Source organism: Ctenopharyngodon idella, chromosome 1 (assembly GCF_019924925.1).
Source record: "Ctenopharyngodon idella isolate HZGC_01 chromosome 1, HZGC01, whole genome shotgun sequence".
Classification (NCBI taxonomy): domain Eukaryota; kingdom Metazoa; phylum Chordata; class Actinopteri; order Cypriniformes; family Xenocyprididae; genus Ctenopharyngodon; species Ctenopharyngodon idella.
In genome coordinates, this window is record NC_067220.1 from 26,510,396 (window position 1) to 26,536,141 (window position 25,746).

General features: G+C 41.0%; 1 protein-coding gene across 2 annotated transcripts in view; it reads right to left on the bottom strand.

The window, feature by feature from the left end:
• cckbra (cholecystokinin B receptor a) overlaps positions 1 to 25,195 on the bottom strand; it is a 45,264-nt gene extending 20,069 nt beyond the window's left edge. The window contains exons 1-3 of one of the 2 annotated variants that reach the window (XM_051887828.1): positions 24,535 to 25,195; positions 16,929 to 17,177; positions 13,428 to 13,689 (exon numbers count right to left, since the gene is read on the bottom strand). In XM_051887828.1, the coding sequence (XP_051743788.1) occupies positions 13,428 to 13,689; positions 16,929 to 17,177; positions 24,535 to 24,679 (656 nt within the window). In that variant the 5' untranslated portion in view covers positions 24,680 to 25,195. The remainder of the gene's footprint in view (positions 1 to 13,427; positions 13,690 to 16,928; positions 17,178 to 24,534) is intronic. The other variant, XM_051887830.1, reaches the window with a different exon arrangement.
• Positions 25,196 to 25,746: the final 551 nt, after the last annotated feature.

A 25,746-nucleotide genomic window follows, 5' to 3' on the forward strand; every position in this document is an offset into this window, starting at 1 on the left:
GGCCCAGGCCGATCGCCACCGGCTGAAGCCTCCCGTATACGTCGTCGGACAAAAAGTGTGGCTTTCTTCCAGGAACATTCCGCTCCGCTCCGTATGTAATAAGTTGGCACCTAAATTCATTGGCCCGTTTACTGTCACCAAGATTCTTAGTCCGGTGACAGTCCGCCTCAAATTCCCCCCAGCGTACCGTAGAATTCACCCCGTATTCCACGTATCTAAAATCAAACCTGTTTTTCATGCTAACATTAATCCGCCGGTTCCGGTTCCCCCCCCGCCGCGTCTCGTAGATGGGGAACCCGTTTATTCGGTTCGTCGTATTTTGGACGCTAGGCGAAGGGGACGCGGATTCCAGTACTTGGTGGACTGGGAGGGTTACGGTCCGGAGGAGAGGAGTTGGGTTCCTGCCAGGGACATCCTGGATCACTCTCTTATTGATGATTACTATCAACAGGTAGGCTCTCCTGGGAGCGCCAGGAGGCGCTCATAGGAGAGGGGGTACTGTCACGGTTCATGGATTCACTTACTCACCCTCGTGTGTTGTTGTGTGTGTGTGTGTGTGTGTGTGTGTGTGTGTGTGTGTGTGTGTGTGTTGGGTGTGAGTGAATGATTGTGTGGGCGTCACCCATTATGGTCTGATTGCGATCTGTTGCCAGCCGTGTCTTGTTAGTGGTTGTTATATATTGTGCATGTCTTTATGTGTCTTTGTCAGTTCGTTGCAGGCTGTTCCCGGTGTCGTGTTCTCTGTGTGTTTCTTCCTGGTTTTTGGATTCTGGACTTTCGTCGTGTACCCTGTTTTCTGGGTTGGATTATCCTTGTTCTCTGATACCCGCTGTAGCCCTGCGCCACCCAGTGCCTCGCCACTCTGCACGCCACAGCCTCTGCCTCGACTGACCCTTGGAGTGAAGTTATTGTACAGCATTTTCCTGTCAATAAATATTGTTATTCTTGCACTTGGATCCTCTGTCTGTGTTCATTCCCTGACATGGAGACTGTATTTACATGTATCCTCAAAATATGACTATGCCAAAGTGTACCCGTTATTGTATTCAAGTGTGCATAAATGTATCCATACGATATAAGCTTAGTTGCGACTGTAGTTGTGTTAGTTGTCTCTCTGAATGTTCTAATTAACAATGTATGTTACTGTAAAATGCATTTTTTTATTTTTAATAGTATTGCGAAGAAAATGTATCCAGATCTGACACTTCATAAACTATGCAAATTAGGTCGTAAATGGAGACAAAGAAAAAGTTTGCCCGCCAAACTTTCACCCTCGCCATTGGCTGGCGCATCCAAGGAGGCGTGTTGGTTTGTTTGTCTTTAAAAGACAACGACACACGTCCTTCATCGGTTGAGTCTTCTTCATCCGTCGCCTTCACTCTTCATCACCTAGGAGACAGACTCTTTCTTCTTTATTTTCCGGTTATCTTACTCTTAAGTTTAAAACCTTGTTTGAAAATCCTGCCGAAGAAACCTTCCTCGGAAAAGGACCAATCGCTCCAGATTGCACACAATGAAACTCCTGTTGAAAGACGAAGAAACCGCAGCCTAAGCACCTAAACCTATGCAAGTATAGAACCATTATTTTCGAAGCGTTTTAACCTCCACGTGTAAGTTGAGTTTCCTTGCTGGCTCTCAAAGGTTTTAACTGTTTGTAATTTTGCCATTTCTTTGATCACCTCTGTTTTCTTGACTTTACTTTCGTTTTATTCTATGTATGTTCGTTTGTTGTATTTTTAGTCATATATTCGTAGTTCGTATCTATTAAATACATTATATTCATGCTTGATTGTTTCTGTTGCTCATTCATAAAATCAAGTCACTTCTACGTTTCGATTTTACAAACTGCTTTATGCTTTAATGCTAGAATAGGAAATTATTCCTCGTGGCCAGAGGAATAAATCTCCTTGTATAATAGTCGATAAAGAAAACTGATAGTTTGCAGGACAAACTAGACTAGTCTTTCTGAATTAACTATTAAACTAGAACTAATCCTGAACCATATATGTAATTAATTATAATCCGTTGTAATTAATTCACAATATATGTGCATTATTCCCTTTTTGGTCGATTTATATTATAATTGATCATAACGTGTTATGATTTAATTATATATATATTTCACCCATAATTTGAGCTAATTAATTCATTCATTGTAATTTGTTACAACATAGATAACATAACAAATGTTTAAACGGAGAAATTTTACACTTTTATCCACTAAATGAGCTCATTTCAAATTTGATGCCTGCTACAGGTCTCAAAAAAGTTGGCACGGGGGCAACAAATGGCTGAAAAAGCAAGAAATTTTGAAAAGATTCAGCTGGGAGAACATCTAGCAACTAATTAAGTTAATTGATATCAGGTCTGTAACATGATTAGCTATAAAAGGGATGTCTTAGAGAGGCAGAATCGTTAGAAGTAGAAGCATAGGCTCTCTAATCTGTGAAAGAGTGCGTAAAAAGATTGTGGAAAACAATGTTCCTCAATGTCAAATTGCAAAGGCTTTGCAAATCACATCATCTACAGTGCATAACATCATCAAAAGAATCAGAGAAACTGGAGAAAAGAGGGGAGAAGGCCAAAGACCTTTATTGGATGGCCATGGTCTTCGGGCCCTTAGACGACACCACATCACTCATCGGCATGATTGTGTCAATGACATTATTAAATGGGCCCAGGAATACTTCCAGAAACCACTGTCGGTAAACACAATCCACCGTGCCATCTGCAGATGCCAACTAAAGCTCTATCATGCAAAAAGGAAGCCATACGTGAACATGGTCCAGAAGCGCCGTCGTGTCCTGTGGGCCAATGCTCATTTAAAATGGACTGTTTCAAAGTGGAAAAAATTGTTCTATGGTCAGACGAGTCCAAATTTGACATTCTTGTTCATCACGGACGCCATGTCCTCCAGGCTAAAGAGGAGTGAGACCTTCCAGCGTTTTATCAGCGTTCAGTTCAAAAGCCAGCATCTCTGATGGTATGGGGGTGCATAAGTACACAGTGTATACAGTACGGGCAGCTTGCATGTTTTGGAAGGCACTATGAATGCTATATAAAGGTTTCCAGATGATGTCTATTTCAGGGAAGGCCTTGTGTATTTCAGCAGGACTATGCAAAACGTCTCGGGTTACTTGTGTAACCCTGGTTCCCTGAATAAGGGAACGAGACGCTACGTCATATGACGTTATGGGAACCCTCTGCGTATTGCGTCGTGAAGCACTCTTGTATCTAACCAATGATGAGACGAGACGTCAGAGGCGGGTGACGTCACGGACCAGGAAACTATAAAGCATACCCAGAACAAAGAACGCTAGCTTCTGGATTATGGCTGAAGCAAGACGCTCACAGGTATGCCGGGGGTACGGCAACGCGACGTAGCGTCTCGTTCCCTTATTCAGGGAACCAGGGTTACACAAGTAACCCGAGACGTTCCCTTTCATGGGAACTGTCGACGCTACGTCATATGACGTTATAGGAATGCTGTCCCAACTACGCCGTAGAACCAAGTACCTGTCTGTTATCTAGTGGACAGAACTGAGGAACCCGGAGTGGAGCTTACGTCCAGGTTATAAAACCTAATAAATGTGTGCTGGGATGACCATCCAGCTGCATCACATATATCATTCAATGACACTCCTGACATTAATGCCTTCGAAGCCGCCATACCCCTGGTGGAATGAGCACGGACAGCTAGAGGACATGGCTGTCCAGTTGCTTCGTAAGCAAGTGAGATGGCCTCGACCACCCACTTGCTCATCCTCTGCTTAGATGCTGGGCCCCCCTTCTTAGGGGACCCGTAACACACAAACAGCTGGTCTGTTTTTCGCCACAGGGCAGCTCTGTGGGCGTATGTATCTAAAGCCCTAACAGGGCAAAGCAAATTGAGTTTCTCCTGATCCGAGCTTGCAAAAGGAGGAGGACAGAAAGCCTGGAGTACGATAGGACCCGGGACATTGGTGGGGACCTTTGGCACGTAGCCAGGTCTAGTGTGTAGGAAAGCCTTAACCATGCCAGGCGCAAATTCCAGACACGAAGGAGCAACCGACAGTGCTTGTAAATCTCCTATTCTTTTAAGAGATGAGATTGCAAGAAGAAATATCGTCTTCAGAGTGAGGAACTTTTCTGACACTTCCTCTAGTGGTTCGAAGGGAGCCTTGGCTAGCCCCTCTAGCACTATATCCAAGTCCCAGGCTGGAGTTCTTGTACGCACTGCAGGCCTCAGCCTCAGTGTGCCACGAAGGAAGCGTATGACAAGGGGGTCTCGACCCACCGAAGAACCCCCCAAAGGAGCATGATAAGCCGAGATAGCTGCTACATAAACCTTCAATGTCGAAGGAGATAACCCTTCCGAGAACTTTTCTTGGAGGAACTGAAGCACAAGGCTAATAGATGACTGGACAGGGTCCATATTGCGTTGACTACACCAAGTAGAAAACAACTTCCATTTGTAGCTTATATATGTAGCCATATAGCTTCCTTGTGGAGAGAGCTCTGGAATGAAGAATGGTCTCCACAACCTCGGTTGGGAGACCGGAATCTATGAGCCTTGCCCCCTCAGAGGCCAGGCCCACAGTTTCCATAGCTCTGGGCAGGGATGGAGTATCGTGCCGCCCGCTTGAGACAGGAGGTCCTGCCTGAGAGGAAGCTCCATTGGAGAGCCGTCTAATAGAGACATTAGGTCCGCAAACCATATCCTGGTCGGCCAGTACGGGGCCACCAGTATTGGGCTGACCCCTTCCTGGCGTACTTTTTCCAGAACTTGGCCACGTCTGTAGCATAGCATCCAGCCCCAGAGGTGCTGGGTGCGTTAGGGAGTACCACAGTGGACACTGCCTCGACAGGGCGTCTGCTCCCACATTTTGATGCCCTGGAATATAAGCTGCTCTCAGTGAGAGGAGCTTTCCCTGGGCCCACAGGAGGATCCGACGGGCCAAGTTGCAAAGTCCGCGAGACCGCAGACCCCCCTGATGGTTGATGTATGAGACCACCGTCGTGTTGTCCGTGCGGACCAACACGTGATGGTCCCTCAGGTCTGGGAGGAAATATTTCAGTGCAAGAAATACCGCCATCATCTCCAGCCGATTTATGTGCCAGGAGAACTTATGGTCCTCCCATAAACCCTGAGCTGAGCGACCACTCATGATCGCCCCCCAGCCCATGAGAGAAGCATCCGTCGTAAGCATTACGCGACGACGAGAAGTCCCAAACACGGGTCCCTGGGACAGTAACCAAGACATTTTCCACATGACCAGAGCACGAAGGCATCGCCGTGTGACTTTGATCATGCGAAAAGGATTTCCCCTCGGAGAAAACCCCTTGGTCCTGAGCCACCACTGCAAGCGTCTCATGTGCAGAAGGCCAAAAAGTATCACGTTGGACGCAGCTGCCATAAGACCCAACAGTCTCTGAAACGAGTGGAACTCACACGAGCAGGGGATAGATATGCCTGCATCGTGGTGGAGTCCCAAACTGCCCCTAAGTAGTTGGTAATTTGACTCGGAACCAGCACACTTTTCTTGGCATTGAGCCTCAGCCCAAGCTTCTTCATGTGCAACAGAACAACATCTCGATGTTGAACTGCCAATTGTTCTGTTTGAGCTAGTATCAACCAGTCATCGATATAGTTCAGTACGCGGATGCCCTGGAGTCTCAGCGGAGCCAGAGCTGCATCCACGCACTTCGTGAACGTGCGGGATGATAGAGATAGGCCGAAGGGAAGAACCCTGTATTGGTAAGCTTCGCCCCCGAAAGCAAACCTCAGGAAATTCCTGTGATGAGGATGGATGGATACATGAAAGTATGCGTCTTTCAGGTCTATCGCCACAAACCAGTTCTCAGACCTGATCTGTGGGATAATCTGTTTGAGTGTAAGCATCTTGAACTTTAGCTTTTGTACAGATCGATTTAACACACGTAAATCTATGATGGGACGCAGCCCTCCATCCTTCTTTGGAACAATGAAGTAGCGGCTGTAAAAGCCTGAGAGCTTGCTGGGAGGAGAAACCCTTTCTATAGCTCCTTTTTGCAAGAGCGTCATAACCTCTTGTTCCATAACCAGAGACTGCTCTGGGGTCACCACTGTGGGAAGAACCCCGTTGAACCTGGGCGGCCCGAGAGCCGAACTGTATTCTGTAACCCAGTTCTATGATGAGCAGCACCCACTTCGAAATGTTCGGGAGAAGTTTCCATTCTGCCATAAATCTACTAAGGGAACCAGTCTCTCGAGACTGGCCTCTGGTGTTTTTTGAGCACTTGGCTCGTTGGTCTGACACGGCGCACCGGCAGACAAACGAATCAAGTGACGACCGACCCTCCTCGGAGGATCGGTGGAGACCGCTGCGCAATGACGCACACTGGGTGGTAGGGTTGGCAGAACGGCCCCCTGAGGGCGCCGAAGGGGAACGAATGCCCTCATGGGTCCTGGACGGCTGGCGTCAGGACTTCTTTTTTGAAGCCTTCCGAGAGATAATGACGGTCCTCAGATCCGCCTTACCCCTGGAAGGCTTCGCCTGTGTTGGCCGCCCCAGTCCCCAAGCTCTCTGCGGGGGAGCACGGGTGGCCACACTGGCTTTCTGCTGCGCTCTGTGCGCCAAGGAGCTGGCTGTCGGCTGAGGCTGCTCCCGCTCAGCAGCCTCAGGGGGATGAATGCGGCGGGGAAGGAACCTCTGGAAGGCCGCTGATTGTTTACGTGTCTCCTGGAACCTATCGACGACAGATGACACTGCGTCGCCGAATAGGCCCACAGGAGACAGCGGCGCATCCATGAGGACATTCTTGTCTTTTTCTTTAATGTCTGACAAATTGAGCCATAAATGCCTCTCCGTGGCCACCAATGCTGCCATAGAGCGGCCAACTGACTTGGCTGTCTCCTTGGTGGCCCGGAGAGCTAGGTCTGTCGCTTTTCTCAGCTCTTGTATGGACTCAAATGTCGCTTCCCCGCTCTCATCTATTTCCCCCAGCAGGTCAGCCTAGTAAGCTTGCAGTATAGACATTGTATGGAGGCAAGCTGCAGCCTGACCTGCTGCCGAATAAGCCTTGCCCACCAAGCCCGATGTTGTCTTTAAAGGTTTGGTGGGCAGTGTCGGGGTCTTAAGGGACGATGCAGACTCGGGCGAGAGATAGCTCGCAAGCGTCTCTTCGACCCGAGGCATCGCCCCATAGCCGTAGTGTTTCAGCCCCATGATGTTGCTGTATGTCAATGTTTGGGGGCTGAACACACGATATTGTACTGGTCTGTTACCAGTACAATATCGGCAGACCCCGACGCTGGGGTAGTGACCGTGCGGAGAGGAAGCGCTCATCAAGTTTGCTTTTTGGCTTCGTCTCGCTTCTCTCCGCGGGCCAGTCTATTTTTAGCTTGTCGACTGCCCTAGTCACTACCTCCAGCAGCTCCTCATAGGCTGGAGACGAGGATGGCATCTCCAGTCTCGACGCTCACCACGTCAACCTCCTTGGAGGAAGATATGTTGAGCGCCGGTGTCTCTCTCCGGGGGGAAGAAACCGCAGCGCGTGCTTCCACCACCAGAGGAGAGACACTGGGTCTGGCAGGTAAGGAGAGAGATAAGGCTGGGCCCGTCTCTCCCCCCTCTGTCAGATCCATTTGTGATCCCCATGAATGCAGCCTCCGCTGTGCCTCGGCAGCAGCGGGACCTGATCCGCGGGGAACACTGGCCGCGGCACCCTCGTTGTTAAAGAGTGCCCGGCGTGATCTTAACACTCTGAGAGTGAGCCGTTCGCAATGTACACAGACAGCCCCCTCAAGAGCTGCCTGTGCATGCTCAACTCCCATGCAAACAACACACATCTCGCGTGTGTCCCCACCCGAGATAAATCAAGTGCAACGAGGCACACACTTAGTGAATTGCTGCTTATTTTGATCTTTTTCCGCCATTATATATCGTGTCTTTTATATATATATATATATATATGTGTTTGAAACTCTTGTCCTCAGATGAAGAGATCACTGTGATATAACAGGACAAACAACACCAAATAAGACACACAAGATACAGAGAGCGCTTGCTATAGACAACAGAAGCTAGCGTTCTTTGTTCTCGGTATGCTTTATAGTTTCCTGGTCCGTGACGTCACCCGCCTCTGACAGCTCGTCTCATCATTGGTTAGATACAAGAGTGCTTCACGACGCAATACGCAGAGGGTTCCCATAACGTCATATGACGTTGCGTCGACAGTTCCCATGAAAGGGAACCACATACTGCAGCTATTACAAAAGCATGGCTTCGTCGTAGAATGAATTGGCCTGCCTGCAGTCCAGATCTTTCACCTATAGAGAAAATTTGGTGCATCATTAAATGAAAAATACGTCAAAGACGACCACAAACTCTTCAGCAGCTGGAACCTATATCAGGCAAGAATGGGACCAAATTCCAACACCAAAACTCCAGAAACTCATAACCTTGATGCCCAGACATCTTCAAACTATTTTTAAAAGAAGAGGAGATGTTACACCATGGTAAAGATGTCCCCGTCCCAACTATTTTGAGACCTGTAGCAGGCATCAAATTTGAAATGAGCTAATTTTGTACATAAAATTGTAAAAATTTCCCCATTTAAACATTTATGTTATCTATGTTCTATTGTAAATAAAATATTGGCTCATGTGATTTGAAAATCTTTTAATTTTCTTTTTATTCAAATTTTTAAAATGTCCCGGAATTCGGGTTGTATCTACGGCTGCCCGGTCACTGTAGAAACTGATCATCAGCCCTTAATAACCATGTTAAAGAAGCCACTCCATACGGCCTCATCCCACTTACAGGGTATGATTATGAAACTGCATCATTACCACTTAGATGTGATCTTCAAACATAGTAAGGAGCTGTTTGTGGCTGATGCATTGTCCCGGGCCCACCTTTCCACGTCTGAGCCACAACTCACTATGACCTGCTGGGGTTCATGATAATACAAGTACTCTTTTCCCGTTGTATGATCAACTCAGGACTCCCATGCAAAAAGATATCACATGCCAACAGCTTTCTGATATTATTTGGAATGGTTGGCCAATGGCCAGCTACCTTGAAAGAACTTCCATATTCCTTGCATCCCTTCTTTTCAATGAGAGATGAGCTGACCATTCAGGATGACTTGCTGCTTCGTGGGCAAAGCTTTATTATCCCACCCACACTGCAAAAGTTTTATGTTGGACAGCTACATCAGGGCCATCCTGGCATCACAGCAACTAAGCGGAGCGCTAAGGAAATTATATACTGGCCATTAATGCACACTGATATCGACACTGATGTTTCTCGTTGCGCACCCTGCAATGCAATCAAATCTCATCAAACGAAAGAACCACTGCACCTGCATGAAATCCTGGATCTTCCCTGGTCTATCACAGTTGCTGACCTGTTTGATTCGCAAGGAAAAACACATTTAGTCCTTGTGGATTCATTATCTGGCTGGTTTGAGCTGGATTACCTTCCTGAAATGAAAAGCATCACAGTCATTGCAAAGCTGAAATGACACTTTGCAGTACATGGCATCCCGTACACTCTTATGACTGATAATGCTACTCAGTCTGTGTGCAAGAAATTTGCAGATTTTGCACATATGGAACTTTAAGCATATTCGCAGCAGCCCTCTCCTTCCCCAATCCAATGGACTGGCTGAATGTGTGGTCAGATCTGCCAAGCATCTTCTAGAAAAATATTCTCGCAGCCATACCTACATCCGTGCTGCTATTCTCAATGTTCGTAATCTACCCCGAGGTGGGTTACCATACCCTGCACAAAGGCTTTTTTTCCAGGAAAATGAGGACTTTCCTCCCAGTGACCAAGGCAATGCTTCAGAGTGTTGTCTGCACAAAGGTGAAAAAGACTTTTATAATAAAAATGCTCATTAACTTGAGGTTTTGACAGAATAGCAGTTGTAAATTCTCCTCCTCAGCAACCAAATAGCAACGCTGTTACATCACAAGTACATAATGCAAGTACATGAGGAACAGACGGCATCTCCTCCATGTCTCAGAACCCCCTCCAGCACATTTTAAGGAGGATTTCCCAGTAGTGACTCATGCTGGGGCACTCACAACACCATCCAGTACTGAAGGACCATGCAGCAACCACAGTCCCCTAAAGTGGATTGTTACACTGACACAGATGGCAATCATTCAGTAGTGATTCAATCTGGAAGAGTCAGCCGTCCTAACATTACAAAGACTATGTTATGGCCTGATTAAGATGTGCTATGCACACCTATATTTCATTATTCATGTTATTCAAATGTTATGTGATCTTTGGTGCAGTTATACGTTCCTCCTTTTTTGCACCTGTTTTGTTTTTTGTTAGATGCCTTATTGTTGATTATACCCACATGGACAGAAGAGCACACGGCTCGAGAACGCTCAAACCTGCGCACTCACACAAAGACAAGAGCTCTGTCACCAACCAAAGAATAAACAGACTGAAGTGACAGAACTCTGACACACACACACACACACACATATATTTATATATATATATATATATATATATGCTAAATACTCATAAGTTATCATTTTGAAATTACCTAGGGCATCTGGTTTATGCTGGTTAATGCTATTTTGGTCCTGCTGTTTGTCCTCAATATATTCTGTCTGTGCAGAATTATTAGGCAAGTTGATTTTCTGATCATATTTTTTTTTTCCAAGCACATTTTACCAAATCCAAACCACATCAATTTTATTAACTACTATTACTATTTTGTATTTAATCATTTATAAGTGATATATAATTATTCATAAAGGCTGGAAATGAAAAACTCCTTATATAGGCAGGTTTTCTTTTACAGGCAAAATGAGCCAAAAAAAAAGAGATTTAAAGGGGTCATATAATGCCACTTTTACAAGACGTAAAATAAGTCTCTGATGTCCCCCAAGTATGTATGTGAAGTTTTAGCTCAAAATACCCCACAGATCATTTTTTATAGCATGTTAAATTTGTCACTTTTTTAAGGGTGAGGAAAAACGCTCTGTTTTTGTGTGTGTCCCTTTAAATGCAAATGAGCTGCTACTCCTAAGAATAGGGCAGCGTTTCAAGAGCTCATGTTAGCAGCGCCGACTACCTCATGCAGACTCACTGAAAATGTTCAGAAACTGTTCAGCCTTTTATGTTCAAACCGGAGTCGGACACTGATGGAGAGACTCAAGAAGTGACAACATGTAGAACGCAACAGGACGTTTCTGAATGGTTAGTTGATGAATTTATGTAGCTGATATGGAGTTAACTATCTTAAAGTCATTAATTAGCATATTCTGTGATGATAATCTATAAATCGTTCATGTGGGAACTGTTGTAAGATGCCTACAGAGCCAGAGAATATATGCTGCATGAAGATAGAACAGGTATAGTTTAGTTTAATTACGGTTATAACTTATGTTGTCATCTTGCTTTTATGACATGCTATTGCATTTGTTACGTACTGTATTGCAATAACATGGTCTCACCGCCTTGTTGCATGTTCTCGGGGGCAGGGTTTATGTAAATAGGAAGAAGCTCGTTGTAGTCCCTACCATCCATTTGTTGTAGTCCTTTAACAGAGATTTCTTTAAAAGAAAATATCTCCCTTTGCACTGAACTTTGAGCGTCGTAACTTTGCAGATGTTGTTTATGCTCAAACAGCAACATTACACACTAACTAAAGTTAAAAAAGTGAAATCATAATAGATCACCCCTTTAACTCAGACTGAAAAGTCAAAAATTATTAAATGCTCATGAGAAGGATGCAATACTAATGCAATGCTAGAAATTTAAGGTATGACCAACGGACAGCAAAACGCTCATTGAGTCAGCAAGGTCGCATCTGTGTTGATGGTAAATCTGTTGAAATGAATTTTTTATTTACAAGCCAGAGCCCATTGCAGGCCGAGAGACCCAGCCAATGCCCGCTGCGGAGCCTGAGCCAGGAGCTTCGTCCGTTTGAGAAGAGGACTCGCCTCAGAAGCCTGAGGACTCGGCTGACCGGGTGTGTGAGCTGGCCATCACATCAGTGCCAGTGGGAATGTTAGTAGTGCTGGAGGAGAATGATTGGCTTATAGACTGAAGTGCAGAGGTAACGCTTCCCACCCTGTTTCCCACCTATGAACCTCTGGTGCCGTTTAAAATTCTACCCATAAATGAATCATCATTTTCATTACTGGAATTCCCATCCAGTATTGTCTTTGCCGCTACCATTCCTGTCTCTTTCCAAGTCTGTCTCTGCACCCAACCTTCCTCTCCCTTTTATTCCACCGGAGCCAGCCATTCCTTTGACCCTGCCTCCGCTGGCTCCCCTCAGCCCTTCGGTTTATCCAGTGGCTCCCCTTAAAACATGGATCCACCTTGGGACTTTGAGTCACCAGCTCCACCATGGCATTTGGATTCCCTGGCTCCACCTTGTCCCTCCAAGCCCTCCGCTCCACCTCAGACCGTCAACCAATTGGCTCCACGCTGGCTCTTCGCCCTCTCTGCTCCACCCGAGACCATCATCCCTTTAGCTCCACCGGGCTTCACTGGGCTCCCTTGTCCCACCGGCTCCACCTGGGTCAGTCATTGCCACACAATCGCCACGGACTTCCGGGCTGTCTGCTGCGCTCCAGCCCTCCACCCCAATTGCTCTGTCAGACTCCTCCATCCTTCAGGCTTTACCAGAGTACTCGCTCACGCCTGCGTCACCTCAGTCCACCAGCCCTCAGGCTCCACCTCGGCCGCTTGTCACCGGGAGTCCGCCTTGTTCTCCGTGTTTATCAATGTTGCCGGGTCTCTCGGTCCATCAGACTTTGCCTGGGACTCACCATTTCCCTACGTCACCTCAGTTGGCCAAGTTTGTACCTTGGCTCATCCCTCCATCAGTTCCGCCGTGGGTCACCCTCATCTTAGCTGCCTCCCACTGTTCTCTAGGTTCTTGGCAGTCATCTACTCAGCCATGGATTCCACCACCATCCACTCCTCCATGGGCGCTTCCACCATCCATTCCCCCATGGATGCCTCCACCATCCACTCCACCGGGGTCTCTCCGACTGACATGTCTGCCTGTTTCCAATCCTGGAGGCGATATGTCACAAACTGCCTGTTTTAGTGTCATTTTCATGGACTTTCTATTTGTTTCTATCAGTTACCTGTTTTCCTTTGTTCCAGTTCCTGCTCCTCGTTTGTTACTATGGTGTCTGATTAAGAAATCATCACCTGTTTATCATTTGAGTTCGATTAAGTTCCTCCTTTTCATTCAGTTGTTGTCTGGTATTTTTTGTGTATGTGTGTTGAGAACGTGGTTACGCTGCCTTCCTGCAATGGTTATCTAAGTTTGTTTCATTAAAGAACCTTTTGTTTGTGGAAACCTGTTTGAACCTTTTTTCATCATCTTCATCTGAACCACAGCATGACACTTAAAGCATTCATGTTATTGCACCAATGTTAAGATAAAAGTAATGGAGTCAAAAGACTAACCAAGTCTGTTCCACTTGACTGTTGGGCCAGTCAAGCCTGCACATGTGAGCCGTGATGTTGTTCGGCTTGTTGAATGGCACCAACATACTGAACACAGGATAGGGCACCATGATACCCACAGATAGTACCCATGTGGCTGCGATGACCTTGTAGGCATGAGAACGGGTCTGCCATGCCCTTGACTTCAGCGGGTTGCAAATAGCACTGTATCTTTCAATAGCAATGGCCACTAGACTGAAGGTGGAGATGCTGACAGATATACCTGTGTAGACAAGAGAAGGATATAAATTAATATGTAATCATGTATAATGCAATGCTCATAAACTAAAATATTTGTGTATATTATAATATATAACATAATCTATATAATGATCTTAAAGCTAAAAAAAGATTCACTTTGCATACTGTTTATTTACAGAAAAGTCATTGCTGGATAAAATGGTAGGCATGGTATTAACCTTCATCAGTTCTCCACCTACCAGTCCATATTCCATGTATTTACTATTAATTTCTTAGGGTTGTGTATTTTATGATTATGTTGCTATGCATTAGAGTTTTTCTTCCAAGCATTCCAGCTTAGGGCACCTACCCCTCCTAATTTCATCAGATTCAAACACTAAGGCCTGTGGAAGCTCTTGGATTGAGAGCTGCAGCTAATGGGGTTTGCATACATGAATATGTATTTTATGCAGTGTTTGCTACATTCTGCTCTGGCATACTTTACAAATCATTTTAATGTATGCCCCCCATTTAAAAAAAAAAAAAAAAACACACATACATAAAAACATATCAGATTCACCCCAAAAATGATTGTAAACTTCCTGTGATGAATTACTTTTCACTGAACAAGTATGTTTTTCTATGCCAATGTTTTGCTGTGCTTATTTCATTATGTTGCACGGTTTAATGCTAATGAGAAACCAGGGCTGCTACTGCAGAACCTCTTATTATCCAATGAGTAGGAAACACTTGGGCAGATGGATTTCTAACTGAGTAAAATTACCCGAGTAATATTACCCAAGTGAATTTCTTAAACTTGGTAAAAAAAATATATATATATATATATGAAATGAAATGCAAGACTACCAAAGAGAATTCAGTTTACTTGGTGAGATAGCAAATAAAGTTTTTATTTTTTTTAAGTGTATAGTGTTTCCAACAAGTTCTTATTATTGCAAAGTATTGGCCTACCCCTGGGTTTTAGATCCGCTCCACTTTGTTTCATATATACAGTGGTTGATAAATCCTCTCTGCCTGTGTTTGCCAAGGCCGTACACACTGAGCTTTTCAAATTAGACCTTCAGGGAAATGTTCAGTGCAGTGTGACATGTTTAAGAACTTTTCTGCAAAGAATCTCTTTGATGGTTATACAGTCAACAGTTGGACTATTCAGTCTGAACTATTACGTTCCACATAAAACTGCTGTTTTACTGGGATTTTTTTTTTTTCCTTTGGTTAAAGGAAACCAAAACAGCGATATTTTTCACATTATCAAGATACATTGTCTGCTTTTTATGCTCCCAGAAGTATTCCAGATCTAATTTTCATCTCAAAAGAATTCACACTGGCTGAAAATGATGCCTAATTTAAAACTCAATTAAAACGGAGGTGTACACAAATGTTGCAGCCATTGTAACTGCATTTACCAATCGCACAGACAGTGATTTGTGCTCTGAGGTAATTTCCTTCCTTGTGGGTAGACATTAGCAGATATGACCATTGAGGGTAGGAAATCAATGGCTCATAATGGTTCCGTGCATTGATTGCCACTGGCTGACTAAAACTAGGAGCCCAAAGCACTCTCAGATTAATGCAATAAAGTGAGCAAGGTAATACAAGAGAATGCCACAGAATGCCAGTGAAGCTGTAGAATGTGATGGAATGTTCTCACAGGTGGGGGTGGGGCGGCAGCAAGCTCTTCCTCTGACTCAAGGCCAACACATTGCAGCGTGAGAATGACTTATTGCTGTCCAGTTCAGTGCCAAGTAAATTCAGAGACGAAATGCTGATTTAATACCATGGCTGTGTTACACAGATCCTGAAGACTTATAGCTTCTACAGCTATATTATGGAACACTTATAAATATGTATAACACAATGTAAGGGATGATGAACAATGTGTCAGTCAGTTCATTTATTTGGGTCTTGACAATCATCCTAAAGGGGTTCATTTTGCAATAATGACCTGATTGTGTATTTTTCCACTTATTACATTGCTACTTGAAAAAATTAGTAAATAAATGGACTTAAAATATAGAATTGAGAAGAAATTTTAGCATTATGTGAGAAGAAAAGGACTGCGGAGTGATGTGACAGAAACTAGCAGAGTGTATGAGATTGGTTGCCAGGGACAACAGTATACAGCTCAACAGTTTGACTGCAGAGTCCTGCGTTCGACCAATCAGAATCAAGTATTCCAGAGAGCTGTGTAATAAATATATATAATGTGGTAACCACAGTTTCAAGAAAAATACTGCTGTCATGAAGAAATTTTATGAAACACAATCAATTCCTAGCAAAGAAAAACAGAATAAGAATGAGATGGAATGCTCTGAAAAATCAAGTTTCTTGCTACAGGCATAGCATTCTTTGAGAAGACTTCTTAATGATCATATGTCATGTCAGTTTCTTTGAATCATTCCTTTTCAATCTGATGCCCCACAGGTTTCAGAAGAATGTATTTCTCATATAGACTGGAGTTAGTATGATGTGGGACAAGAAAAGGTGTTGCTCAAGGTGGAAGAGACATCACAGGAGAAATAGCACAGTCAATGACTAATTAGTTGTGAAGTGCAACGTCTACATAGTCAAGTTAGACTGAAGCTATAATTGAGAAGCAATGACAGGGAAGAATAGATGGGCTGAGCTTTTAGGGGCTCCCTGAGAGCTTAACTTGACTTGACTTGACTTGACTTCACAAACCTAAATAAGATCTCCTTGGATGTTATTTTCTCCTAAAGCATTACATGGCGACAAAAAACACTTGAACAATTTCTAAACACCTAGTCCTTATACAAAACGTTTTGCATAAGCGAGGAAAAATGAATTTGTTTTGCAGTGGTATGCAAAGTGGGCACATATAATGACAGCTAAATCACAATAGAGATTTATTTGTGAAATATGCCTGTAATTATGCCAAAAAAATTCCGGAATAATTAAATAAATTACAAAATGCCAAAAGTAATTAAAATGCATGCTTGGCATTAGCACACCAGATTATGTTTACAAATTATTACAAAAATATTATAATGAGATGTTCACCCTAAAAACAGATCAGGAGGAGGCAACTTTGGCCCTCAAGTGCCACTGTCCTGCAGAGTTTAGTTCCAACCCTAATAATCTAAAAATGTAACTATTATAGACTTTTTAGATTATTATGTTTGGCTTTGTAATGAACGTTCACTTTAGTGTTTAATACATTATTGAACAATGCTTTGGCAGAAAAAAGAAGAATCGAACACGAATCTTCCACTTGAGAAAGCTTAATTGAACGCTCCTCACCCATGAAATAGGCGACGGTCTTGCACATTGCGGCTCCAAAAATGAAGTCCTCCAGCAGGCTGGGGATGAGATTGAAGGGCATGCAGAAGATGGCCATCATGAGATCACTAATGGCCAGCGAGAGCAGGAAGGAGTTGGTGACGGTCCGCATTCTCTTGTTTACTATCAGGACCACAATGATCAGCAAGTTCCCAAACACACTCAGGAGAAAGACAAGTGAGTAAAGGATAATCCTCACCGAGTCCATTTCTGAGGAGAGAGGAAAAGCCATTTTGGTCAAAAGAAATAACAAATATATTTTCTCATGACACCTTTAATGTCACCATGAAATCAAAATCAATTCTTCTTCTTGCTTTTTTATGGAATATTGCAGTAATTATTATAAATGATCTATCCGTGAACATCTTTATTTCTTTTAAATTCATGTTCCCTCATAATCTTTAATCAAAATAACTTCCCCTCCCACTTGCAGTGACATCTCTTCTCTGATGACATGTTTACAACCTGTCACTCACATGAGATCGCAGTAATAGCAAATGTCAACTATCCAACAATCCAATCAATTATTGATGGACAAAATCAAGTCCCACCCTACATTTTTTTCTTGTTCAAGAAGCTGTTTTACTCAGATACACGTCACAAAAGACTATCACAACTTCCATTTCATGCCAACTTTAATAAAGAAGCGAGCTAACTTTTCAAAGGGAAATGTTTAATACATCCTTTGCAACATATATTTTCATATATTTTATTGCACAAGCTGATGAGCTGAAGTTTATGTGTTGTGTGATTATGGGTTATGAGAAACGAATTGAGGGGAGTCTGTTTACATGGCATCATCTCCTCATCAGAACGGTAATGATGCAGACAGTACTGAGAAAGAAAATGATATTTTTGATTTCAGATGAGGAATCCGTAAAGTAATCACACTCCCAGGCAGGTGGCTGACTGTGAATTCCTCGCCTCAGGTTTGAATCAATCAATTCACCATCAATCACACACTTCAAAGTATTCTCTATGCATTTTTGACCACCTAGCGTGTAGACGTTATTGATAATCATTCTCCCTGTTTCAGGGGTTGATTCTAGCTCTACAATTGAGTTCTTTTGTCATAATTTTGACTTTATATCTTGTAATGTGACTGTCAGATGTATGTTCAGTTTGTTTGCGTTTTATTTTTAGTTTTCTCTGTCTGCCTGCCCACCTGTTTCCTTTGTTAGTTTCCTTGGTTACTAATTATATTACACACCTGTTTCAGTTTCTGTTGATTACTCCCTATGTATAAGCCTTCAGTTCTCACAGTTCTTTGTTCTTTGTTTTGCTTATATTATAATATAATATATATTCAGAGTTGGATTTAAAATTAAAGATTTAATTAAAGTTTTTGTTGTTTTCCTCATTGTTGTGCAATTCATTACAGACAACTTGTGACAGACTGTATATCTCATAATTGCAGCTTTAATTTCATAACTTCAGCTTAATAACGGTAACTTTATTTTTAGTAATTGCTACTAAATTTTTGGAAGTTTGCAACTTTTTATCTTTCATAATTGTGACTTTATATTTCTTATTTTAAACTTCATCTCACAATTACATGTTGTTGTTGTTTTTACATTGAAGCAGAAATAATATTTCAAAGCTGTCAATATGGAATCTGGTTTAGTCTGTTAGTCTATTATGTCTAAATGCTGTTTTCTTGGATTCTTCAGTATTTCTTAAAATATTTAAGATCCTTAAAACTATATTAGAAATATCGTTAACACTTTCTATGAAGACCATGCTTATAATGAATTATAGCCCCATTTATACTTATTTATAAGTATTACTATTCTATAAATATATTTATAAAGACTCATTAAGACCTAAACTAATATTTTTATAATTACTTATAAGCCATGAATTTGCTTTTTCAATGTGCATGCTCATAATCCATTATACACTGATTTATAAATGATCAAATATAAAACAGTTCCAGAGACACTTGTTTGCTGTACCAATTAGTTATTAATTATGTCTTTAACAGTTAATGTTTGCATTAGAGGTCATGAATGGAAATTTTGATAAATTTTTGTTAAAATCTATATCTCCTCAGCCATATGGTATTTATAGCAGTTTGGAATTATACTTTTAAAAATATATTGTTGCAGTGTTTTGATAGTATGTAACATTAAAAAAAAAGATTTGTACTGATTTCTGTTTTTTCCCCAATTATTTTATTACAGAAATTATGGTTCATCATTAGTTACACTTACAAGTAAACAACTTAAAATGTCTAATGAGCACATCTTCATAACTTCTTAACATTTTCTTTAAGAAAATTGCATCCTGTGTTTTCACTTTACTTAAAGCCATCAATGATGCACTTATAGAGATTAGTAACTATATTATTACTCACAATAAGTATTTATAAGGACACAAAACGGCTATTAACAATATATTCAATTACTTGACAGAAATAAATCGGAATTACTAAAAAGTCATTGTAACTATAACATAACATTACAGCAATGCAGGCAGCGTATTTCTAAATACATTCATGGAACCATACGACTAACTAATACTTATAAATCAGTGTATAATGGATTAAGAGCATGTGCATTGAAAAAGCAAATGCATGACTTATAAGTAATTATAAATATAATAAAAATATATCTATAACTGTTCTCATAATGTATTATAGGTCTTAATAAGTCTTTATAAATATGTTTATAAAATACTAATACTTACTTATAAATAAGTATAAATGGTGCTATAATTCATTATAAGCATGGTCTTCATAGAAAGTGTTACCGAAATATCTTCCAAAAAAAAAAAAAAAAAACCTCAAACTAAATTATTTATCTCATTTAACGGCAGCTAATAAATACATTCTGTTGCACAGAATCAAGAACAGTTTAGCAAGGACTGGTTTACAGTATTGTGTCATTCTGCTGTTTACTCCCTCTTTTGGTGCTGTTTCAGAACAGAATTCATAAATATTGCTCTTTTGTCCCTGGGCATAAACAGATGGAATTTGGAGTACAATGGAAACCTCAGGAGAGCATACAATTGTGAAGAATAACATTTCTACTACTACATTTGAAGAGTACATTTGAGTTGTGGGCATCTCCAGTTACAGTGCAGTCAGTCACAGTCAGTGGTGTCGGCACCACTACAGTTAATACGGTGTCATCCCAATGACACAGTGTATTGCTCATTCTAGTTTTCAGTGTCAGCTTGAGTGTATTTTACTGTTGTGACAGCTCCTCGCTTTTCATGTTCCCCTGTCCTACACTGACAGTTCCTCTGTTCACTTGCTCTGCTGGGAGTAGTACCTGCTCTCACAGTAAACAGTACCCATAACCAACTGAGGCTCCTCCTGCACTGAATGTCAGAATAAATTACTTAAATTAAATCAATAAATTAGATCAAATTAAATGGGAACTACAAAGTTACTAAATGTATCCATGTTATGATGTCATTGTCCTGTCACATTGATTCTTCGTTTGACAGGACAGTCATGTGGTGTATTGTCTCGTCGGCATCCAGATCCATGTTTTGTCTTCTGTTTCACAGTTCATGTGCTTACTGTATGTGTTTTGTTTTTGTTTGAGGATGAGCTTTTGATCTTGTTGTTTAGCCTTGTGCTCTTGTCATGTTCTACTAGGTGTTTGTTCCCACACCATGTGCTCTTGACTTGTCATTTTTGTTGATATATATATATATATATTTTTTTTTTTTGGCATGCTCGACCTTGCAAACACCGATGTATTTCAATAATTCATCTTTTTGTTTTATTCATTGGCCAGTTCAGGTGCTTTCTTAATGAATTCTACTTATTCTGTTATTCTAGAAGTTATCTACAGGCATTGTCTGTACCAGATTTATGAAAACTGTCCTTCTAAATTTGATAAATAAATTAAAATTAGTAAATGAGTCTGTAAGTCTATGCTTTTTAGAATGTCACATAATGAGACTGGGTAAAAGGATTTGCTGTAATTTGAAGCCAATTAAAAATTAAAGCCATTTTATTCAGGCACAGGGCCAAAGTCTAATGTTAAGAGTCTCTGTTCAATTTCAGTGCCAAAGACAGAAAAACAGCTTAAGCATCCAACCATGACATCAATGCAGTTAGCTAAGTGTCTCTTACTTAGTAAAGAATGAGCTATTTTTTCTCTACACCAGTCAACCCAATAAAACTAAATAACTGTCCACAGTAACAATTCTTTATTTAACCTTTTTGAATGATTTGTTTGTTCACTAAATGCACAATATCCTGTTCAGCCAATTCATTCTTATCAAGGCAACTACAGATAGTTCTGAAGAACATATATACATGCACATGGACCCCAACAATTGACATAGATAAGTAAAAAAAGGTGAGCTCTTAACATCACCCCACAACAAATAACTAACATTAATGACAAAAAGCAACAACTATTTACATTTAAATAGATATATACCACATAATTTATTCATGCTGCAATGCATGATGGGACCAATTAGCCAGGGGGCGACATAAAAGGTGAGGATGGTTGGGGTGATTCTAAAAGCCCTGAACAGACAGGGGGCCCAGCAGAACCAACAACTCCCGAATGATTTTGTGATTTAAATTGCCAGTTTGCGCAAGTACACTAAAATGACTGCTCCCCCTTAAGACACTGAGAGGTTTGTCTCAAAATACGCAATTCACACTCTATCAGGTAGTTAGCAAGAGATGGCGAAGTCACTACAAGGATACCAGAAATGGAAAAAGAAACAGGAGATGAGTGAGTAAGATGGGGAAGACAGCTAGTCAGTGGAGCATAAGAGAGATTTGTGAAATATTATCAGAAAAATTTTACCATAAATCTTTCACTGTGGAATTTAAAAATACATGAAAAGAGAAAAGCGCTCCTTTTACATATGGAAAAAATATAAAGTGAGGTAATACATCTCCCTCCTCTTCTAGAATAGTCAAATAGTTAAAAAATAGTTCAAAATAGTTCAAAAATTAAAACAAAATCATATCTCCATATTAATGCATCGTCATCGCAACCGTATAGAAATAGGTAACACAGGCATTTGTGATATTAAAATAACTTAAATGATCACATTTAACTAAACAAGCTATCCATTAGCATTCTCATTCATCTCAGTGCACCTTGCTGGCACAGAACCCTCTGTAAATATAGAATCTGAAATCTATCAACTTTGCTCATGTTGGCTCATATGCGTTCGGTTTTGCTGCCCATCAGTTTTTAGCCAATCACGTGAGCCAACGACTCTAGAGCCGCAGGAAAAAGACATGGCGTCATAGCAATGATAATTGCAGCACAAGAACGCACACATGCAGCCCCAAGTCCTTTACTAGCAACTACAATATCCTCTTATTATATAAGCAGCTTGTTTTTTCATAAAGTTGCTAATAAATTTGGGAGTCATGGGTTTTTGGGGGGGAGGGGGGTGGCTTATTTCCTGAACACAGTCATGTATTTGGGCTTGCAAGTGGCCGTTAATAGCAGTTGTCAAATATCCCCACCTACTGTTCGACCCACATGCTACATGATGTCATTATTAATTGCCATATTTGTCTTATTTCCTAAGATGTTTCTAACTTTCTCAGCTCCTCCCTTCTCCAAATTGAATGCTGTTTTCTTTTCCATAAGTATTACACGAGATCTCATTACACGAGAAAGAGAGAGCCGTATTAATTGATATAGATGGCCAGTTGTACTGTATGGGAAGCATTTTTAGTATTATTTTATAATTTTAAAAAGGGGTGACTGATTGATTGATTGATTGATTGATTGATTGATTGATTGATTGAAAGAGCAAGTTTATCGTTTTTACATCTGCTAGTGGCTATACTGTGTTAAAAAAAAAAGTTGATTTTTACACTTTTAAGACTCTTCAATAAGAATGTTGCTTACAAAAAAAAAAATGTCAGAATACACTGATATTTCTGAATCGCTGTCAGTGGAGAAAGAAGCTCTTTGCCGCCAGATGGTTTAGTTACGTCATCTACCAAACATGGCCATACTAAGCAGCAACACCTTGAACCCTTGGGTACAACCCAGAGTGGGATTTCTCCAGTCAGAGAATCTGTATATATAATTAGTTACAATCCTGAAATTACTATTTCTGATTACTATATATACATAGCTATATATAGTAATCAGACATGGCAATTATAGAACTGGAACATTCTAATGTGTGTTCAGATGACACTACTTAAATATAGATAGTCTAATATATGTTTCTATGTGTTGCAGATTCCAAATAATTCAATTCATTTTTTATATCTGTGAATCAAAATGCCCCTATGCTAGATAAAATGTGATTACTTAATGCTTTAGGAGCTAGCAATCTATGAATTTGTTGAAACCCTACTGTATGTTTTTCGACTAAAACTACTCCAAATTTATGCTCATGCATGAATCACTGTCTTGCCAACTGCCACCACCTTTCATCATTTACACTGTAAGTTAACGTGTCAGAACTCTCTAAAATGAGAAGCTAAAACTAGATCTCACCACCTTTTCAAAGAGCAGAACCACCTGATCGAGTGAGTCACTAACGTGCGGATCCATAATATAGAAAAAGGTGAGTGAAATGCTGTTGCAGTTTCGTAATCAGAGGAAAGAAACTGCTATGGGTGTTCATGCATAAAAAATGAAATCGAATGGAATTAATTTATTCCCAGCTGGGGGAGTTTATTAGGTTCATCAATGTCAAGTTGGATATATCAAATTACAGATGTTTGAAATTAACAGACTTTTTTTTTTTTTTTGTAGCCTGAAGGTCCTTACAGACAGTTTAATGCTGCCAAACTAACTACCCCTGACTTGTGTCACTATGATTCATAACCTTGCACAAAATGGTACATTTAAAAAAAACAAAAAACAAAAAAACAAAATAAAACAAAAAAAACATTATTTATAAATAGGATTATCATTCTCATTCTCCTTCTTGGGGTCATGGTTTTGAATACCTAGTGACCATATTTACCCATTATTATTGGTCCATGTCCTAATGAAGTAAACACCACATTTGTATGTTCAAAAAGTATTATGATGCTAATGTGAGCTGAAAACTGCAAAGAGCATCCTTGGGGTTTAATTACAAGTTCATAAAATATTATAATAAGTAAAGGAAAATATTGACTATGTTATTATTTAAAATACAGTGATTATATGAAATATAGGCTACTGCTGTACTATTCAAAGAAAATAAACACATTTTATTGAGCATTTAAAAAAATAAACGCACAAACATACTGAAAAACAAGCTGCTGAAGTTTTTTTTTTCTTCAATGCGTCTTCAGTGTGCAGTACTGGTTGCTGGGGCGTAGTAGCTTTGGAAATGTATGATTTCATAATTTTCAGCCATGCTGTTATAGCTTTATAAATAATAAATGATTTGTTTTTGAGGAAAAGGCGTTTCATGTTGTTTATCTCACATAAACTGGCTCTTTTTTACCGTCAAAACGACTGGTAATTTAACTCAGAAATGTAATGATAATAATAATAATAAAACATATATGCAACAGGGAAAAAAAAAAAAAAAAGAAAAGAAAAGGAAAGAAAAAAAAAAACAAGGCAAGAAAATAACATACAAACGTTGACATGCATTGGTTTGTCCTCACCTTTTGGTCGTGTGGGCTTGAATTTCTGAATTATTGACGCATTGCTACAGGTGGCGTTAACTTCCACGCTTAACGCAGAGCTGTTCACGCTGGAATTGTCAGGAGTTCTTGAGCATTCCCAAAACGGGATCTGAGTTTCATTCATTCTCTGTAAATCCGTGGTCAAAACGGCCCGCGAGAACTGGTAGGAGTATAGCTTTCTAAATCACTGTAAAACTATATTTATTAACAATATTGCATTCAATGTATGTTTTAAAAAAAGACGTATACATTGTGCCATGAATTGTTAAAAGGCTCTTAAAGCTTATATATTACTACGCGCTGAAATATTCTGCGCACCCATTGCCCGCATCTGCGCGCGCCTCTGTGAGAGAATGCCCTGTGCGCGTGAAACTGTAGTCACTGGAAAGCGCGCTGTAGCTCTGATGAGCGAGCCGCGTGGGTAGACTGTTCTTTAAGAGTGTTAGCACAGAGGGTGGGGTGATTATAGAAAGGGAGGGAGAATTACAAGAGTAACAGACTCAATTTCAGTCAACAGTTAACAGTGCGCCTCAGACTAGAGGATCTTGGCTAATGGAAAGTAAATCCTACGTCGCCCTCCAGTGGAAGTCCTGTGTTATTGCTTGTTGATTATCAAAAGGAATGAGAAGGTAGAGAAAATTGCAAAAGCTGCTTCAGGCATACCAGTAAGAGCTTCAAAACTTCCTTTTGGGGATTTTCTCAAAAAGAAAAGAGGTTTACAACTTGTCCTGTGGTATCTGGCACCAAGACATAAGCAGCAGACTCTTTAAAGGGTTAGTTCATCCAAAAATGAAATTTCTGTCATTAAAGGGTTAGTTCACCCAAAAATGAGTATAATGTCATTTATTACTCACTCTCATGTCGTTCCACAGCCGTAAGACCGTCGTTAATCTTCGGAACGCAAATTAAGATATTTTTGTTGAAATCCGATGGCTCAGTGAGGCCTGCATAGCCAGCAATGACATTTCCTCTCTCAAGATCCATTAATGTACTAAAAACATATTTAAATCAGTTCATGTGAGTACAGTGGTTCAATATTAATATTATAAAGCGACGAGAATATTTTGGTGCGCCAAAAAAACTAAATAACGATTTCAAAACACTGCTTCATGAAGCTTCGGAGCGTTCGAATCAGCGGTTCGGCGCGCCAAAGTCACGTGATTTCAGCAGTTTGGCGGTTTGACACATGAT